We start from the raw sequence: 14,497 nt of genomic DNA on the forward strand, positions 1-14,497 counted from the left end.
GTCTAGCGGGGAAAACACCCTGCTTCAAAGAGCTATTACATACGTGGCTGAGAATCCTACTTATCTGTGGGGAACAAGCTTTAAGTACCTTGCTGGAAATGCCATCAATTCCATAAGAGCTTTTACTTTTCAGTGAGTTTATTATTTTACTGATTTCAGAGGGAGAGGTTGGTGGAATTACAGTTGTTTCAAACTGCACAGGTATGGCCTCTTCTATTAGTAGCCTTGCCTCTTCTAGTGAAGATCTAGATCCTATTTTCTCCACAACATTTAAAAAATGATTATTGAAAATATTTTCAATTTCTGATTGTTTGTTAGTACACTTGTCATTCAGTTTTATGGCACTAAAGTCTTCCTGTGCTCTTGGTTGCCCTGTTTCCCTTTCAATAATATTCCAATTTGCTTTAATTTTATTATGAGAGTTACTGATCTCAGACATGATACACATGCTTCTGGACTTTTTAATAACTTTTCTTAGTAGCGCACAATAGTTTTTATAATATTGAACAATTTCGGGGTCAGTACTCCCTCTTGCTGTTAGATACAGTTCTCTTTTACGGTTGCAAGATATTCTCATTCCTTTAGTTAGCCATGGTTTTTTATATGTTTTCTTGGAATTATGTTTGACTATTTTCTTGGGAAAACAATTTTCAAATACCCTTAAAAATGTATCGTGAAATAAGTTATATTTCAAGTTTGCATCAGGTTCCTTATACACTTCATCCCAGTCTAGTTGCTGTAGGCTTTCCCTAAAGTTTGCAATATTTATATTGTTAATTGAACGCACTGCTTTGAAAGTCTGATTTGATATACTGCATGGAGCTATGTCATGTACTGTAACTAGCTGTGCACCATGATCTGAAAGACCATTCTCAACAGGATAAGCATTTATGTCCTTAAACTTATCTTGGTCTATAAAAAAGTTATCTATTAATGTACTGCTGTTCTTTGTTATCCGAGTAGGAAAATCAATGACGGAGCTCAAATTGAAAGAACTGAGTAATACTACAAGGTCATTCTTCCTATTACACTCTTTCAGGGAGTTAACATTGAAATCCCCACAAATGATAATTTGCTTCCCCCTGTCTGACAGATAGCACAACAAAGCATACAAGTTCTCTAGAAATAGCTGGAAGTTCCCTGAGGGGGACCTATACACTGTTACAATTATGAAAGTGCCATCATTTAGTTTAAGTTCAGTGGCACATGGTTCCATATGTTGCTCTGCACAAAAATTTTTTGTTTCTAAATTTTTTACACTGTGGAAGCTTTTGACATATATGGCAACTCCTCCTCTCATCATATTATCTCTACTTACATGTGCAGCTAATTTGTACCCACTGATGTTAACCTTTTGCATATCAGTGACAATGTGATGCTCAGACAGGCATAGTACATCTATTACATTCTCAGTTTCTATATCTTCTAAACAAAGCAGAAGCTCATCAATTTTATTCTTCAATCCCCCAATATGTTGATGAAATATACTAACATTATTTTTCACTTTACTTTTGTGAGTATCTTGAACTTTTTTAACATCTTTAGTACTTGCCTGGTTGAGTTTCCCACTGGACACTGATCTTACACTAAAAAGAGTTTCCACCATGAGATGTAGTTCCTCCCCCCCCCCCCCCTTTAAGTTTCCTGCTATCAGCCCAGCCAGTTTACCCTTCCCTTTCTTGTTGAGGTGTAGGCCATGTCTAGTATAGATTCACTACAGAGTGAATCAACAGGAACCACACCAATGTGTGACCCTGCACCAGATCCAAGTAGCCGTTCTAACTCCAAATTAACTCTCTTGACAGAAGAGCTAAGAGCTCAAATGAGGTCGGTCGTGGCGCTCCAGAACCGACACAAACCCAACACTGGTATGACTCGATGTTGATGCAATCTTTGCCAGGTCACACTCTATGCTGTATCACGGATCTCTGTCAATACTGTTGCCCGGCCCACCCACAATAACCACGGAATCTTCCTTAGTAAAGCCTCTACATAGTGAACCTAAATCTTCTGTAACCTGCCTCAGTCCAGCACAAAATTCTAACAAAAAAATTATACCGGAAAATCCTAAGTGCAATACAAGCAATAGAGACAGTCAAAGTAACCACTCATCATATAGTGGAAACATCGAGTGGTAAAAAACCACGTAAAGAACGAAAACAAGGGCATAGGGGAGGATGAAGCCAGCCAGCAGGAGTGAACGACCAAAGGATATGTTGCAAAGAAACATTCTTAACCAAGTAATTCAGAGGAGCAGACAACAGGTGGGAGGAGGGGAGAAAAGGGAGAAGATTTGGAACAGGGAAACAGGAAGGCTGGGAGATGATCTAGTTGCATAGGTTATGAAGTAGTCACAAATGTCAAACCACCTATGCTTGACAGCATATTCTGCCACTGAGTGGTAACTCTGCTTTTGGTCACCATTGGTGGTAGCCATCTCCACGGGTCAACAGTAAATTAAACAATGTCGCTGGGCACTGAGTGTGTGTGTGTGTGTGTGTGTGTGTGTGTGGCGGGGGCGGCAGGGGGCGTTCGTTTTCTACTTCTGACGAAGGACTTCATCCAAGAGCTGAAATATTTTAGCATTCTTCTTCATTGTGCCTGTCTGCAACTCAATGACTCCTCTATGGGACGAGTAGCAATCTATACTTCCCATAGTGTTGTTGGCCATCAGAGTGACATTCATGTTCAGATAAAACACTGTGCAAAGGTTATAACAGAGATGTCATAGGACATGACTGCTTTCATAGGCAGTTTTTCCTCGGGAGTAGGATATGCCCATGAAAAAACTGAATAGGATGTACATGTGACTGGGAAGGGTGTAGCACAGATGTTGCACCAAGGTCTTACACAGGGATATGGCCCATGTGGCCCGAGGAAGGGAGTAGGTATCACACATGGGCAGACCACAATACTGTGTAGATGGTGTGGCCTGTGGAATACCACTTTCGAAGTGACAGGAAGGACTGTGGATAAGAAGACCCTCATTTATGGGTGCAATATAGGCAACAAAAGCCCTGGGAAATGATGTGGTTATATTCATGCCACAGGGCTGACTGGTAGATTAAGGATATTTGTATATATGGTATGGATCTGCTTGTGTGTTATGTTTGGAGGGTAGCACTTGTCTTTGAAGCCACTAATAAGTCCTCAGCACACAGAGCAAAGGGTTGTGCCACTGTTGTAGATGCAACATCCACAAGTGGCTTGACTGGATAGGAGAGACTTTTTAGCACGGAAGGGACGCAGCCATAAAAACTGTGATAAGTGTTGATGCCAGGAATGCTTTATACAAACAGTGGTTTCTAGGAAGCTACCAAACAGATTGAGGTCAATGTCCAGGAAGGTTGCATGTTGTGCCGAAGAGAAGGTGTGGAGACAGCGGAGGAATGAAGATACAGCGTCTTGGCCCTGGGTTTAGATTATGAAGATATCAATTTAATCTGAACCAGACAAGGGATTTAGGATCTCATGTGGACAGAAAGATTTCCACTAGAGAGCCCATGCACAGGTTGGCAACAGTGCGTGTCATGAGGTTGCCAACTGCCCAGACACCATGCACCCCATACCACTCATTCTACATGCACAGTCTCTCTCCTCCACTGCTCTATTTTCCCATCCCAATCTACTCCTTCACCTTATATTTCACTTATAATCCCCTTCCCTGCATCAGGGCGAGCTCACCAGTGCCTCATTCTAGTCCTATTTCTTTGCTGCCCCTCCCTTTCAGCCCTCAGTCACGTTTCTCTCCCTCCTTTATACTCTCACCCACCCAGCTCTATAAAATCCCTCTACTCAGTCTACTTGTTGGTTGGTTGGTTTGTTTAAAAGAGAGGGCAAGGGACCAAACTACGAGGTCATCGGTCCCTTGTTCCTAATAAAACAATGCCACAAGTATGAGATTAAAACAGACGAGACATACAACACAAAACAGAAAGAAAGGAAAAACCACAAGAATGAAGGAAAGGCAACAAACACTAGAAGGAACAAAAGAGGACAAGAAAACAACAGAGAGATGCTAGAAAAAGAAGAGAATAAAACAAGAAAGCAAATCACAGTGGCTGGCCGACCACGAGAATAAAAAAGAAAAGCCAGCCACTCTGCAACACATTAAAATCTCCACCCTAAAAGCACTAGGGTGGAGGACACAGACAGACAAAGGACATGTGCTAAAACGTAGATCAAATGATAAAACTTACCCTCATGAACAAAATGTAAAACTAAATCACCCAATGAGGCGTTGTCAGATAAAATGAGCGGCAACGAGTCCGTTAACCCAAGATTTCGTTGCTGGGCAGTCAAAGTGGGACAGCGTACTGGAATATGGGCCACTGTCAACCGGGCGCCACACTGACACTGAGGTGGGTCTTGACGGCGCAAGAGGTAACCGTGGGTCACCCAAGCATGGCCAATTGGGAGCCAGAAGAGAACAACTGATTCCCTGCAAGAGGCCCGCGTGGGAGACTTCCACACATTTGTAGTTTCCTTAATGACACGCAGTTAATTGTGCGTAATGTTGTGCCATTCCGTCTTCCAAAGCTGAAAAATCCTGAGGCAAGTTAGAACGCAGGTCAGCTTCAGAGATGCCTATCTCCACAAGCGTTTTCCGCATCAAATGTTTGGCCAGCCTGTTGGCAAGTTTATTGCCTGGCATGCAGACGTGTCCTGGGGTTTACACAAACACCACTGGAAGACGGGACTGATCCAGGGCATCCATGGACTCCTGGATGGATGCCACAAAAGGATGGAGAGGGTAGCATTGGTGGATAGCTTGCAGGCTGCCCAAGGAGTCAGTACACAGAAGAAACAATTGCTCGGGGCATCAATGGATGCACTGAAGTGCATGAGATATGGCCACCAGTTCTGCAGTGAATACACTGCAGCCACCGGACCAGGAATGCTGTTCAATATGGCCTCTGTGGACAAAGGTGATGCCAACATTACCATCAGCCATCAAGCCATCGGTGTAAACCACTTCCGAGGCCCGGAACAATTCAAGAATCGAGAGGAAGTGACAGCGGAGAGCCACAGGATTAACCGAGTCCTTAGGGCCATGCAAAAGATCCAGGTGGAATTTCAGCCTACAGCTGCACCACGGAGGTGTAAGTGAATGAACCTCGAGGAGAGGTGATGAAGGGAAGGACTACAGTTCAGACAGAAGCAATCACAAGCAAACCGCAATCGTTAGCCCTGACCTGCGCCACCCTTGCGGGAGGTGAACTGACGTGGTTGGGAAAAGAAGACGGTAATTAGGATGTTCAGGAGAGCTATGAACGTGTGCAACGTAACCAACGAGCAGTTGTGCATGTCTGATCTGCAGTGGAGGGACTCCAGCCTCCACCAGTACGCCTGTTACCGGATTCTTCCTAAAAGCTCCTGTCGCTAGTCAAACTCCGCAATGGTGCAATGGGTCGAGCAAACACAATGCTGAGGGCGCTGCCGAACCACATATCACACTCCCATAGTCAAGGCGGGATTGAACAAGGGCTCTGTAGAGCTGCAGCAGCATGGTGCGATCCACATCCCAGTTGGTGCTGCTCAGGCAGCGGAGGACATTGAGGTGCTGCCAACACTTCCGTTTAAGCTGACAAAGATGAGGAAGCCAAGACAAATGAGCATCAAAAAGAAGACCTAAGAATCGATATGTCTTCACAACAGTGAATGGATCGTCATTAAGGTAAAGTGCTGGTTCCAAATGAACAGTACGATTCCGAAAGAAATGCACGACACGTGTCTTCATGGCGGAAAACTGGAAGCCATGGGCTAGAGCTGATGAATGCACTTTCTGGATGGCTCCCTGCAGGTGACGCTCAACAACTCCAGTACTGGAGCAGCAATACGAAATGCAGAAGTCATCTGCATACAGAGAAGGTGAGACGGAGGGCCCGACAGCTATCGCTAGACCCTTAATCGCCACTGAAAATAGACACACACTCAATACAGAGCCCTGAGGGATTCCATTCTCCTATATATGGATGGAACTATGGGGCGCACCAACTTGGACATGGAAAGTACAGAGTGACAGGAAGTTTTGGATAAAAAATGAGGAGTGGGTCCCGAAGACCACACATGTACAATGTGGCAAGGATATGATGTCGTCAGTCTTGTTGTATGCTTTACGTAAGTAAATAAAAGACAGCAACCAGGTGTTGGCATCTGGAAAAGGCTGTTCGGGTGGCAGACTCGAGGAACACAAGATTATCAGTTGTAGAGCGACCCTGGTGGAAGCCGCCCTGACATGACTCCAAGACCCGACCCAACCCAACCGCCAACATACCATACGTTCCAGCAGCTTACAAAGAACGTTGGCAAGGCTGATGGGCCGACAGCCATCCACATCAAGCAGGTTTTTACCGGGTTTGAGTACCGAAATGATGGTGCTCTCGCACCATTGGGATGGAAAGACGCAATCGAGACAGATCCAGCTGAAGATGATGAGGATATGTCGCTTTGTAGTCAGCTGAGAGATGTTTCATCTGGCTGTGGATCCGATAAGGCCTAGGAGCTGTGTCGAGGCAATGTGTAAGGGCACTGAGTAGCTCCCACTCTGTAAATGGGGCATTATATGGTTCACTGTGACGTGTAGTGAACGAGAGGACTTTCCCTTCCAGCCGCTGTTTGAGAGTGTGAAAGGCTGGGGGTAATTCTCCGACGCAGAGGCTCGAGCAAAGTGCTCGGCACTCATGTTTGCGTCAGTAGATAACACGCCATTTATGGTAACACCAGGAACGCCTGTTGGGGTCTGGTACCTGAGAAGATGTTTGATCTTTGCCCAGACTTGGGAAGGTGACATATGGCACCCAATGGTCAAGACGTATCTCGACCAACACTCCTGCTTCCGTCGTTTGCTAAGTTGGCGAACATGGGCACTGAGCCGTTTAAAGGCTATGAAGTTTTCCAGGGAAGGGTGCCACTTATGCCGCTGTAGAGCTCACCAACGTTCCTTAATTGCTTCAGCAACTTCCGGCGACCCCAAGGGACTGCCTTACACCGGAGGCACCCTAAAGAGCGAGGGATCACATTTTATGCCGCAGAAACAATTGTTGTATCCACCTGCTCAACCATCACATCGATGTTACGTGTGGGGGAGATTCAATGATAACAGCAGAGGTGAAAGTTTCCCAGTCCACCTTGTTTAAAGCCCACCTGGGCAGGCGTCTGTGGCCCTGATGCCGGGGCAGTGACAGGAAGATGGAGAAGTGGTCACTACTTCACAAATCGTCATAGGCTCTCCAGTGGATAGATGGGAGAAGTCCTGGGCTACAAAGTGATAAATCAATGGCCAAGTAACTACCATGAGCCACACTGAAATGTGTGGCGGCCCCAGTATTCAAAAGGCAGAAGTCAAACTGAGACAGTAAAGTTTCGACATCCTTGCCTTGGCCAGTAAGCACAGTGCTGCCCCCACAAGCTGATCAATCAGTGCAGCTAATACATCCAGGGGTACTGCACCATCTGGAGGAAGATACACATTGCAGAGAGTAATTTCCTGTGTCGCCCTTATTCTGACAGCCACAGCTTCAAGACTGGTTTGAAGGGGCACATTGTCACTACAAACTGAGTTTAGGACGTAAATGCAAACTCCACCTGACACTCGATTATAGTCGCTATGGTTCCTGTAATATCCCTTGTAGCCACGGAGGGCAGGGGTCCGCATTGCCAGGAACCAGGTTTCCTGGAGCGCAATGCAGATAGGAGGTGTAAAGTTTAACAGTTGCCGTAGCTCAGCCAGGTGGTGGAAAAAACCGCCGCAATTCGACTGGAGGGTGATGACATGTGAGACTGGAAAGGCATGGAACATTCAATGAGGCAGATTACACCTCAGAGTCACTTGCTGCCACCGACTTATTGCCTGAGCAGTCTATATCTATTGTGTCTGAGGGTCTGGCAAGATCTAGGTCCTCATCGGGCGTCAGAAACTCCACCCCAGCCTCAGACGCAGAGCTTGTAGTGTCATCTTTGCCAGTAGCAGAAACCTGGGAAGACTTACGCTTCTCCAGCTTAGAAGTGGGGACGGACATCCCCGAAGGTTTGGGGGAGGGGGACGGGGAGGGGGGGGCTGGTTTGCTCCTGAAGTAGGTGGTGCGGGAGCAACAGGAAGGCAAATGCCCCCCACCAGCAAGGGGATAGGTGTAGTCTTCCGGCTCTGAGGAGTGACTGGGGATGGCAGAGCTGATGGTGCCAGAACTGTTGTAGAAGCAACGTAAGACTATGTCACACGTAGAGGATGCAGGCATTCAAATTTTCTCTTAGCCTCAGTGTAGGTCAGTCGGTCCAGGGTCTTGTACTCCATGATTTTCCTTTCTTTCTGGAGAATCCTGCAGTCTGGCGAGCAAGGCAAATGGTGCTCTCCGCAGTTGACACAGATGGGAGGCAGGGCACATGGAGTATTGGGATGTGATGGGTGTCCGCAATCTCGACATGTGATGCTGGAAGTACAGCGGGAAGACATATGGCTGAGATTCCAGCACTTAAAGCACCTCATCGGGGGAAGGATATAGGGCTTTACATCACAACGGTAGACCATCACCTTGACATTCTCGGGCAATGTACCACCCTCGATGTCCAAGATGAAGGCACCGGTGGCAACCTGATTATCCTTTGGACCCTGGTGGACACACAGGTTAAAATGTACACCTTGCCGCTCCAAACTGGAGCACAGCTCATCGCCAGACTGCAATAGAAAGTCCCTGTGAAATATGATACCCTGGACCATATTTAAGCTCTTATGGGGCGTGATGGTTACAGAAATATCCCCCAGCTTGTCACAAGCGAGTAACTCCCGTGACTGGACAGAGGATGCTGTTTTGATCAAGACTGACCCAGATCTCATTTTGGACAATCCCTCCACCTCCACCAACTTGTCCTCTAAATGCTCAACAAAAAACTGAGGCTTCATCGTCATGAAAGATTCCCCATCAGCTCTCGAACCCTCCCAAGGTGTGGCCAGCGAGGGGAACAATTTGGGGTCGTACTTCTGTGCATTGAATTGAGCTCGTGAACACTTAGAGACTGCTGGTGTTTCACTACCAGCAAGAGATGATGGACTACGCTTCATCCCCTCTCATCTGCCCTGATGCCACCCACTCCGACCAGGAATCCTCCCCACAGGCGCCACCCAGCCGCAGCAAAGGCCACCTGGCAGGATGGCCATTGCCAGGAGTCCCGATGCCCCAGGGGGATAAGCACCTACCCCCCTGGCAGGAGTTAACAGTGCAGGAATCAGCAGAGCGATCCCTGTGTGGTCAGGGGGGCTACAACGAACAGGGTACATGGCAGCCCCACCACAATGGATTGGCTACCGAGCTGGATAACAGGTGCAAAGAAGTCCATGGTCATCGTCGACGCAGGAAGCAACAGTGCATAGGGCATGACGGAAAACCCGCCCAGGAAGGTGTCCTCGCCAAGAGATGGAGAATGAGCGGGACTGAAAGGCGACAACGAGAAAGTGGGCTAAAGATCTCAATGCACAAGGGACACGATGCACCACGTAAGGCGCCCTTCCCCAATTGGCTTGCACTTCGGGAGAATTTTGAAGGATGGAGGTCAAACCCTACAGGGGACCATCACATAAAGGCAGAAACATGTGAAAGTTGTTTTAGTGGCCTCTTACAACAGGCAGGAATACCTCGGGCCTATTCTTACCCCCGGACCCGCAGGGGACTCACTCTACTTGTAGCACCAGGAAAATTTAGTTCGCACGGCCAAATTAGCTGTGCATGTGAATACATGTGTCGATGTGTTGATGTATGTTTTGTACTGGTCAACTCTGATTAAGGTCATAATCTAAAAGCTGAAGAACTTCTACAATCTTTATTTACTTACTCACTTATAGACTGCTCAATGTTTCGAGATTCCAAAAAGAAAAGTCATTACTTAATGTATTTATAAAACATCTTATTTTGTAGTTACCATGCCCTAACTAACTTACTTACTAAAAACCAAACCAAAATACAGCAGATAAGTAAAATGTCCATTTTCCCTAGTGCTTGGACATTATTCACAAAAGCAATAATCAGAAATCACAAGAGATCTATTCAAAAAATTCCCGAACATTCGTAATTCCATGCCAATGATACATCAGAGTGAAATGCTACTGGCATCCCTGCATACACCTGCGTTTATATGTGTAGCTGCTGGGAGTTTCATTGTTGTATGTCTGTTAATTACTGTTCAGCACTCTATAGAGTAGAACGTTGTGTCACACGGTCTGCAAATTTTGAGATGGCATGCAAATTTCGAGATGGCAGAGTTAGGAGCAATGGGTATACATTAAATTTTGCATGAAACCTTTACAGAGATGCACCACATGATGCAGGAAGCCTGCAGTGATGAGTGCTTACGCCATACTCATGTTACGAATGGTTCGCACAGTTTAAAAATGGCCGTATGTAAGGTAAAGGTAACCCTTGTTCAGGACACTCTTCAAGGTCTACTGATGACTAACATCAGGGACATCAACAAAATCGTGCATGCCAATCAAAGACTGACTGTTAGAGAGATTGCAGAAGAATGTTACATTTCAGTTTGATCACCTCATGAACTCCTGTCACAACATCACAGAATGCATCGTGTTGCCATCAAGTTCATGCCACAGCTCATGAAAAAAGACCAGAAAGATCTTCGCCTCTCAATTTGAGAAAAGTTTTTGGATCACGCAAATAAGAACAAGATGTTCTATAAGAGAATCATGACCAGTGATGAGACATGGGTCTATAGTTATGATACTGAGATCAAGGTTCAATCTTCACAGTGAATCGGGAAAGTTTCTCCAAGGGGAGGGGGGTAAGGATCATCATGTCAGGTGAAATATCAAAGCCATGCTAATAGTTTTCTTTGACTTTGAAGGATTAGTTCATCATGAAAATGGACAAACTGTTAATGGTACTTTTGACTATCAGGACATGTTGCGATGCCTGTGAGAAAATGTGAGAAGGAAACAGCCTGAAATGTGGTAAAACAATTCATGGCTATCACGCCACATTAATGCACCTGCATATTCACCTCTGTTGTTGCACGACTACTGCACAAAACACAGAATCACCGTGCTGCCTCATCCTCCATACTGTCCAGGCCTGGCCCCTGCAGACTTTTTTTCTTTATTTATTTTCAAAGTTGCAAACACCACTGAAATAGCAAAGGTCTGCAACGACAGACAAGATAAGAGAAAATCTGCAGACAACACTTTACACGATCCTGCAAGAGGCGTATCAAGACTGCGTCCAGAACTGGAAACTGCATTGGGGGCGACGTACCAATTGTGGAGGAGAATATTTTGAAAGAGACCATGCACAATAAGTAAAGGTAAGCGTAGAATAATTTTGTGAACAAAGTTTCGGAATTTGTTGAACAGACCTCATAAAACATTGAATTTCAAATCACAGGATTCTTATAAAACTAGAAAGCAACATCAAAAATTAATATATCCAACACATACCGAATTAAGAACAAAATGATTGTCTGCAATCAACTATTACACTGAATGCCTCAATTGAAATATTTTTTGTACCACCTGACACAAGTCAATTACGGCAAACAAGATTATCATTAAATATGGTGCACAAAGTTATTCTTTTACCCCATTTAGGTTCCTTGCAAATGTCAGTGTTTCTCTTGACCTTTTTTTTATTAATCATTTACCCTTCACTTCTTTGAAAATTTCTAAATATTTACTGCCTCCTTAGAATTTGAATGAGGAACTGTGGTTGGTTGGAGTTCAGAAATTAATTACTTTTCACAAATTCATAGCCATGATTCTCAGTGAGTGTGGTAAGTTCAGCATATATTTTAATTTTCAGCAACTAATTGAGAAAGATAGCATTTGATTAGCCCTAAGTACCTTATAGAAAGCCTTTGCATTGTTGACCATGAGCTGAATGTCTGCCGTTAAATCATCCACATCTTCATATTCATCAGTTTTTAGCTTCTGCTGAACTTTCAGCAAGTCAATAGGATTAGTGACAACCTAAAACACACAATATATTCTGTTAATAAAATATAAACATTATAATTTTTTTTTTTACAAGTATATGTTCCTTATGCAACACAATAACCTGTTGCCACATCAACATCTGTTAAGTTCTTCGTAACTAGCAGAATGAAGACAAAAAAGAAACCTTTCTCTTATATATTCCAAAAACCCTTTCCTCCACCAACAAAACTGAATCTACCGATACCTCTCACTTTTTTAAAAAAAAGTACAAACCAAATCCAATATGGATATGTGCCCCAGAAACAGAATTACAGTTATTCTCATGACATCATATCCAATGGCTTCAGCTCCTCACACCCAAATTTGTCATGTTGCAACCAACAAAGACCTCAAGCTATGCTAGAGGTCAGTCTTGTCACCACAATCTAAATTCCAAAAAACTGTATAGAAGGATCAGCTCACATCAAAAGTACCAAAGATTTAGACCTAACGTCACATATTCATGATTTTTTAAAAAATGTTTATAGTATGGACTCTAACAGTAAAAAAAGGTACTGAACTTCGTACTCTTGCAACGCACAAATCTTTTTCAAATTTCAAAAAAAGAATATTGCTAACTTTTCTGAAAGTGCTATGAAACCAATTGAAGCAAAGTACTTCTCAAAAATACATTTCCTTGAAATATACGTTTGTTAATCCTATATCATAAACCTGGTAAGATGTTTAGGTAGTGTAACTTACCAGAAATGTAAACAGTAGTGTAAGAATGCCTAATGAACATTTGCATTGTTGTTAAAAATGTTTTAAGCACTCCTTTATGATGTAGAAAATAAAAATAAATTGAATTTAAACAGAGCAGAAAACACATACTTGAACTTTTATGAAAAAAAGTTTAGGAGATGAAATGACTTTATGACCGAAAATTTTAAGGTAATAGAGGCTCCTAAAACTCAACTGTGATACCTTGAGTGTATGGACTTTTATGGAAGATTATTGGGTATTACTGAAACTATTCTAGTGTTAAATAGCTCATGGGCAATTTGGACATACTGAATATTTAAAACATCATATTAGGACATAAAAGTACTGTCAGACATGATCGTTTTCCACTTACATCAGTACTGTAATACTTTAATATTCAAATTCATAGTGATCAACTAACCTCATAATAACCTGGTTCCTGCCTTCTTTTAGGAACCCTAATAAATGCATCGCACAAAAGTGTGCCATCATCCTTCTTATGATTCCTTATTGTGTCATACAGTTGATGACATATCTCCGCCTAAGGGTAAATGAAGAAAAAATAAGTTTAGTAATCAACAGAAAAAGCGCAAAACTTAAGTACCAATAACAACACAAACCGGATCTAATTTCTTCCGTTTTCTATGCGGTTCGTGAGATGCTGGCTCTTGATCCCCATCGTCGTCCTGCCCTCGGCTTTGGACGGATGAGGTACGTCTCCGTTTGCTCATTTGATCTGAGGATAAGAAACATGCTGTATAATTTTCGTTCATATTCTGGGATATTTTCACCAACAACGTTTTTGCTCACATACTCATAACCAAATAAACACACAATGATTTTACTATGACCTACTACTACGTGATTTCAAACCACACTCCACTTTCAATCAACAAGCTACGACTTACAACAGCTCCTATATTCAAAATATTGGTCGTTACCACATAAAAAGCTGCAAAAGATTGCCTAGACAAATAGCAGACTGTGTGTACAAATATATTTACAATGGCCTGAACCACAGATGATACCTTTATACACAAAAAAAATTATAGCACTCAGATGGCGATAATGTTTTCTTGTATTATACTCTATTATCTATTTTGCAACATCGCTAAATTCTCATCAGTACAGCCCACATTCGATTATAACAACACGCAACAAGCCCTGTGTTCTCATTTCCGCCATTGTGCCACAAACAAACGCTTTAATACAATTATTAATTGACATCAACAATGCGAAACTAATGTGTATCTCTACAAAGGCTTTTCTTTTGGTGTCTTCAGAAGGTCTAGCCTAATACAGTTTCATTTTCGAATTTTAATAAAACGATTTTCAAATTTTGTTGGTGATTTATTGTCTTTGACTACAGTAATAATACATGTTAAACATTTAGCTAGATACATCTTTGCAGTCGAAATACTTAGGAACTACCGCCACAAAAAAACGACTGCAAATCAATTATGGTGTTCAGCCTCACATTTAGTGTAGGCATTATGCAGATCAGACAATGAGCAACATACGTGCACACTGGCGACAAACACTAATAGACAATGTCAGCAGCACTAATAGCACTTTCTTTGCGTTGCTGCTTTCCAGCAGTATTCCGTGACAATGTTATATCGAAACTTGCCTACTAGTACCGCGAGCACTTCTTGAAACAAAGAAAAACGTATATATGCACTCACGATTAAAATTTTTCTGGGTGTTGTACTGCGTCCTTGTATAAAATACGCTTTAAATTGAGAAATCTAAGTTTCGGCTATATTACAATCGCTTTCATAATGGAAAACTAGGTTTGGTAGGGGGAAGGACGCCGCTATTTTT

The 14,497-nt window shown here is 43.3% G+C and overlaps 1 protein-coding gene across 1 annotated transcript in view; it reads right to left on the reverse strand.

Moving 5' to 3' along the window:
• LOC124804605 (protein polybromo-1) overlaps positions 1–14,016 on the reverse strand; it is a 334,390-nt gene extending 320,374 nt beyond the window's left edge. Inside the window, exons 1-4 of the mRNA XM_047264803.1 lie at positions 13,702–14,016; positions 13,294–13,409; positions 13,095–13,214; positions 11,840–11,965 (exon numbers count right to left, since the gene is read on the reverse strand). Coding sequence (XP_047120759.1) covers positions 11,840–11,965; positions 13,095–13,214; positions 13,294–13,404 — 357 coding nt within the window. The 5' untranslated portion in view covers positions 13,405–13,409; positions 13,702–14,016. The remainder of the gene's footprint in view (positions 1–11,839; positions 11,966–13,094; positions 13,215–13,293; positions 13,410–13,701) is intronic.
• Between the last annotated feature and the right edge of the window lie 481 nt (positions 14,017–14,497).

This window comes from Schistocerca piceifrons, chromosome 7 (assembly GCF_021461385.2).
Source record: "Schistocerca piceifrons isolate TAMUIC-IGC-003096 chromosome 7, iqSchPice1.1, whole genome shotgun sequence".
NCBI lineage: Eukaryota > Metazoa > Arthropoda > Insecta > Orthoptera > Acrididae > Schistocerca > Schistocerca piceifrons.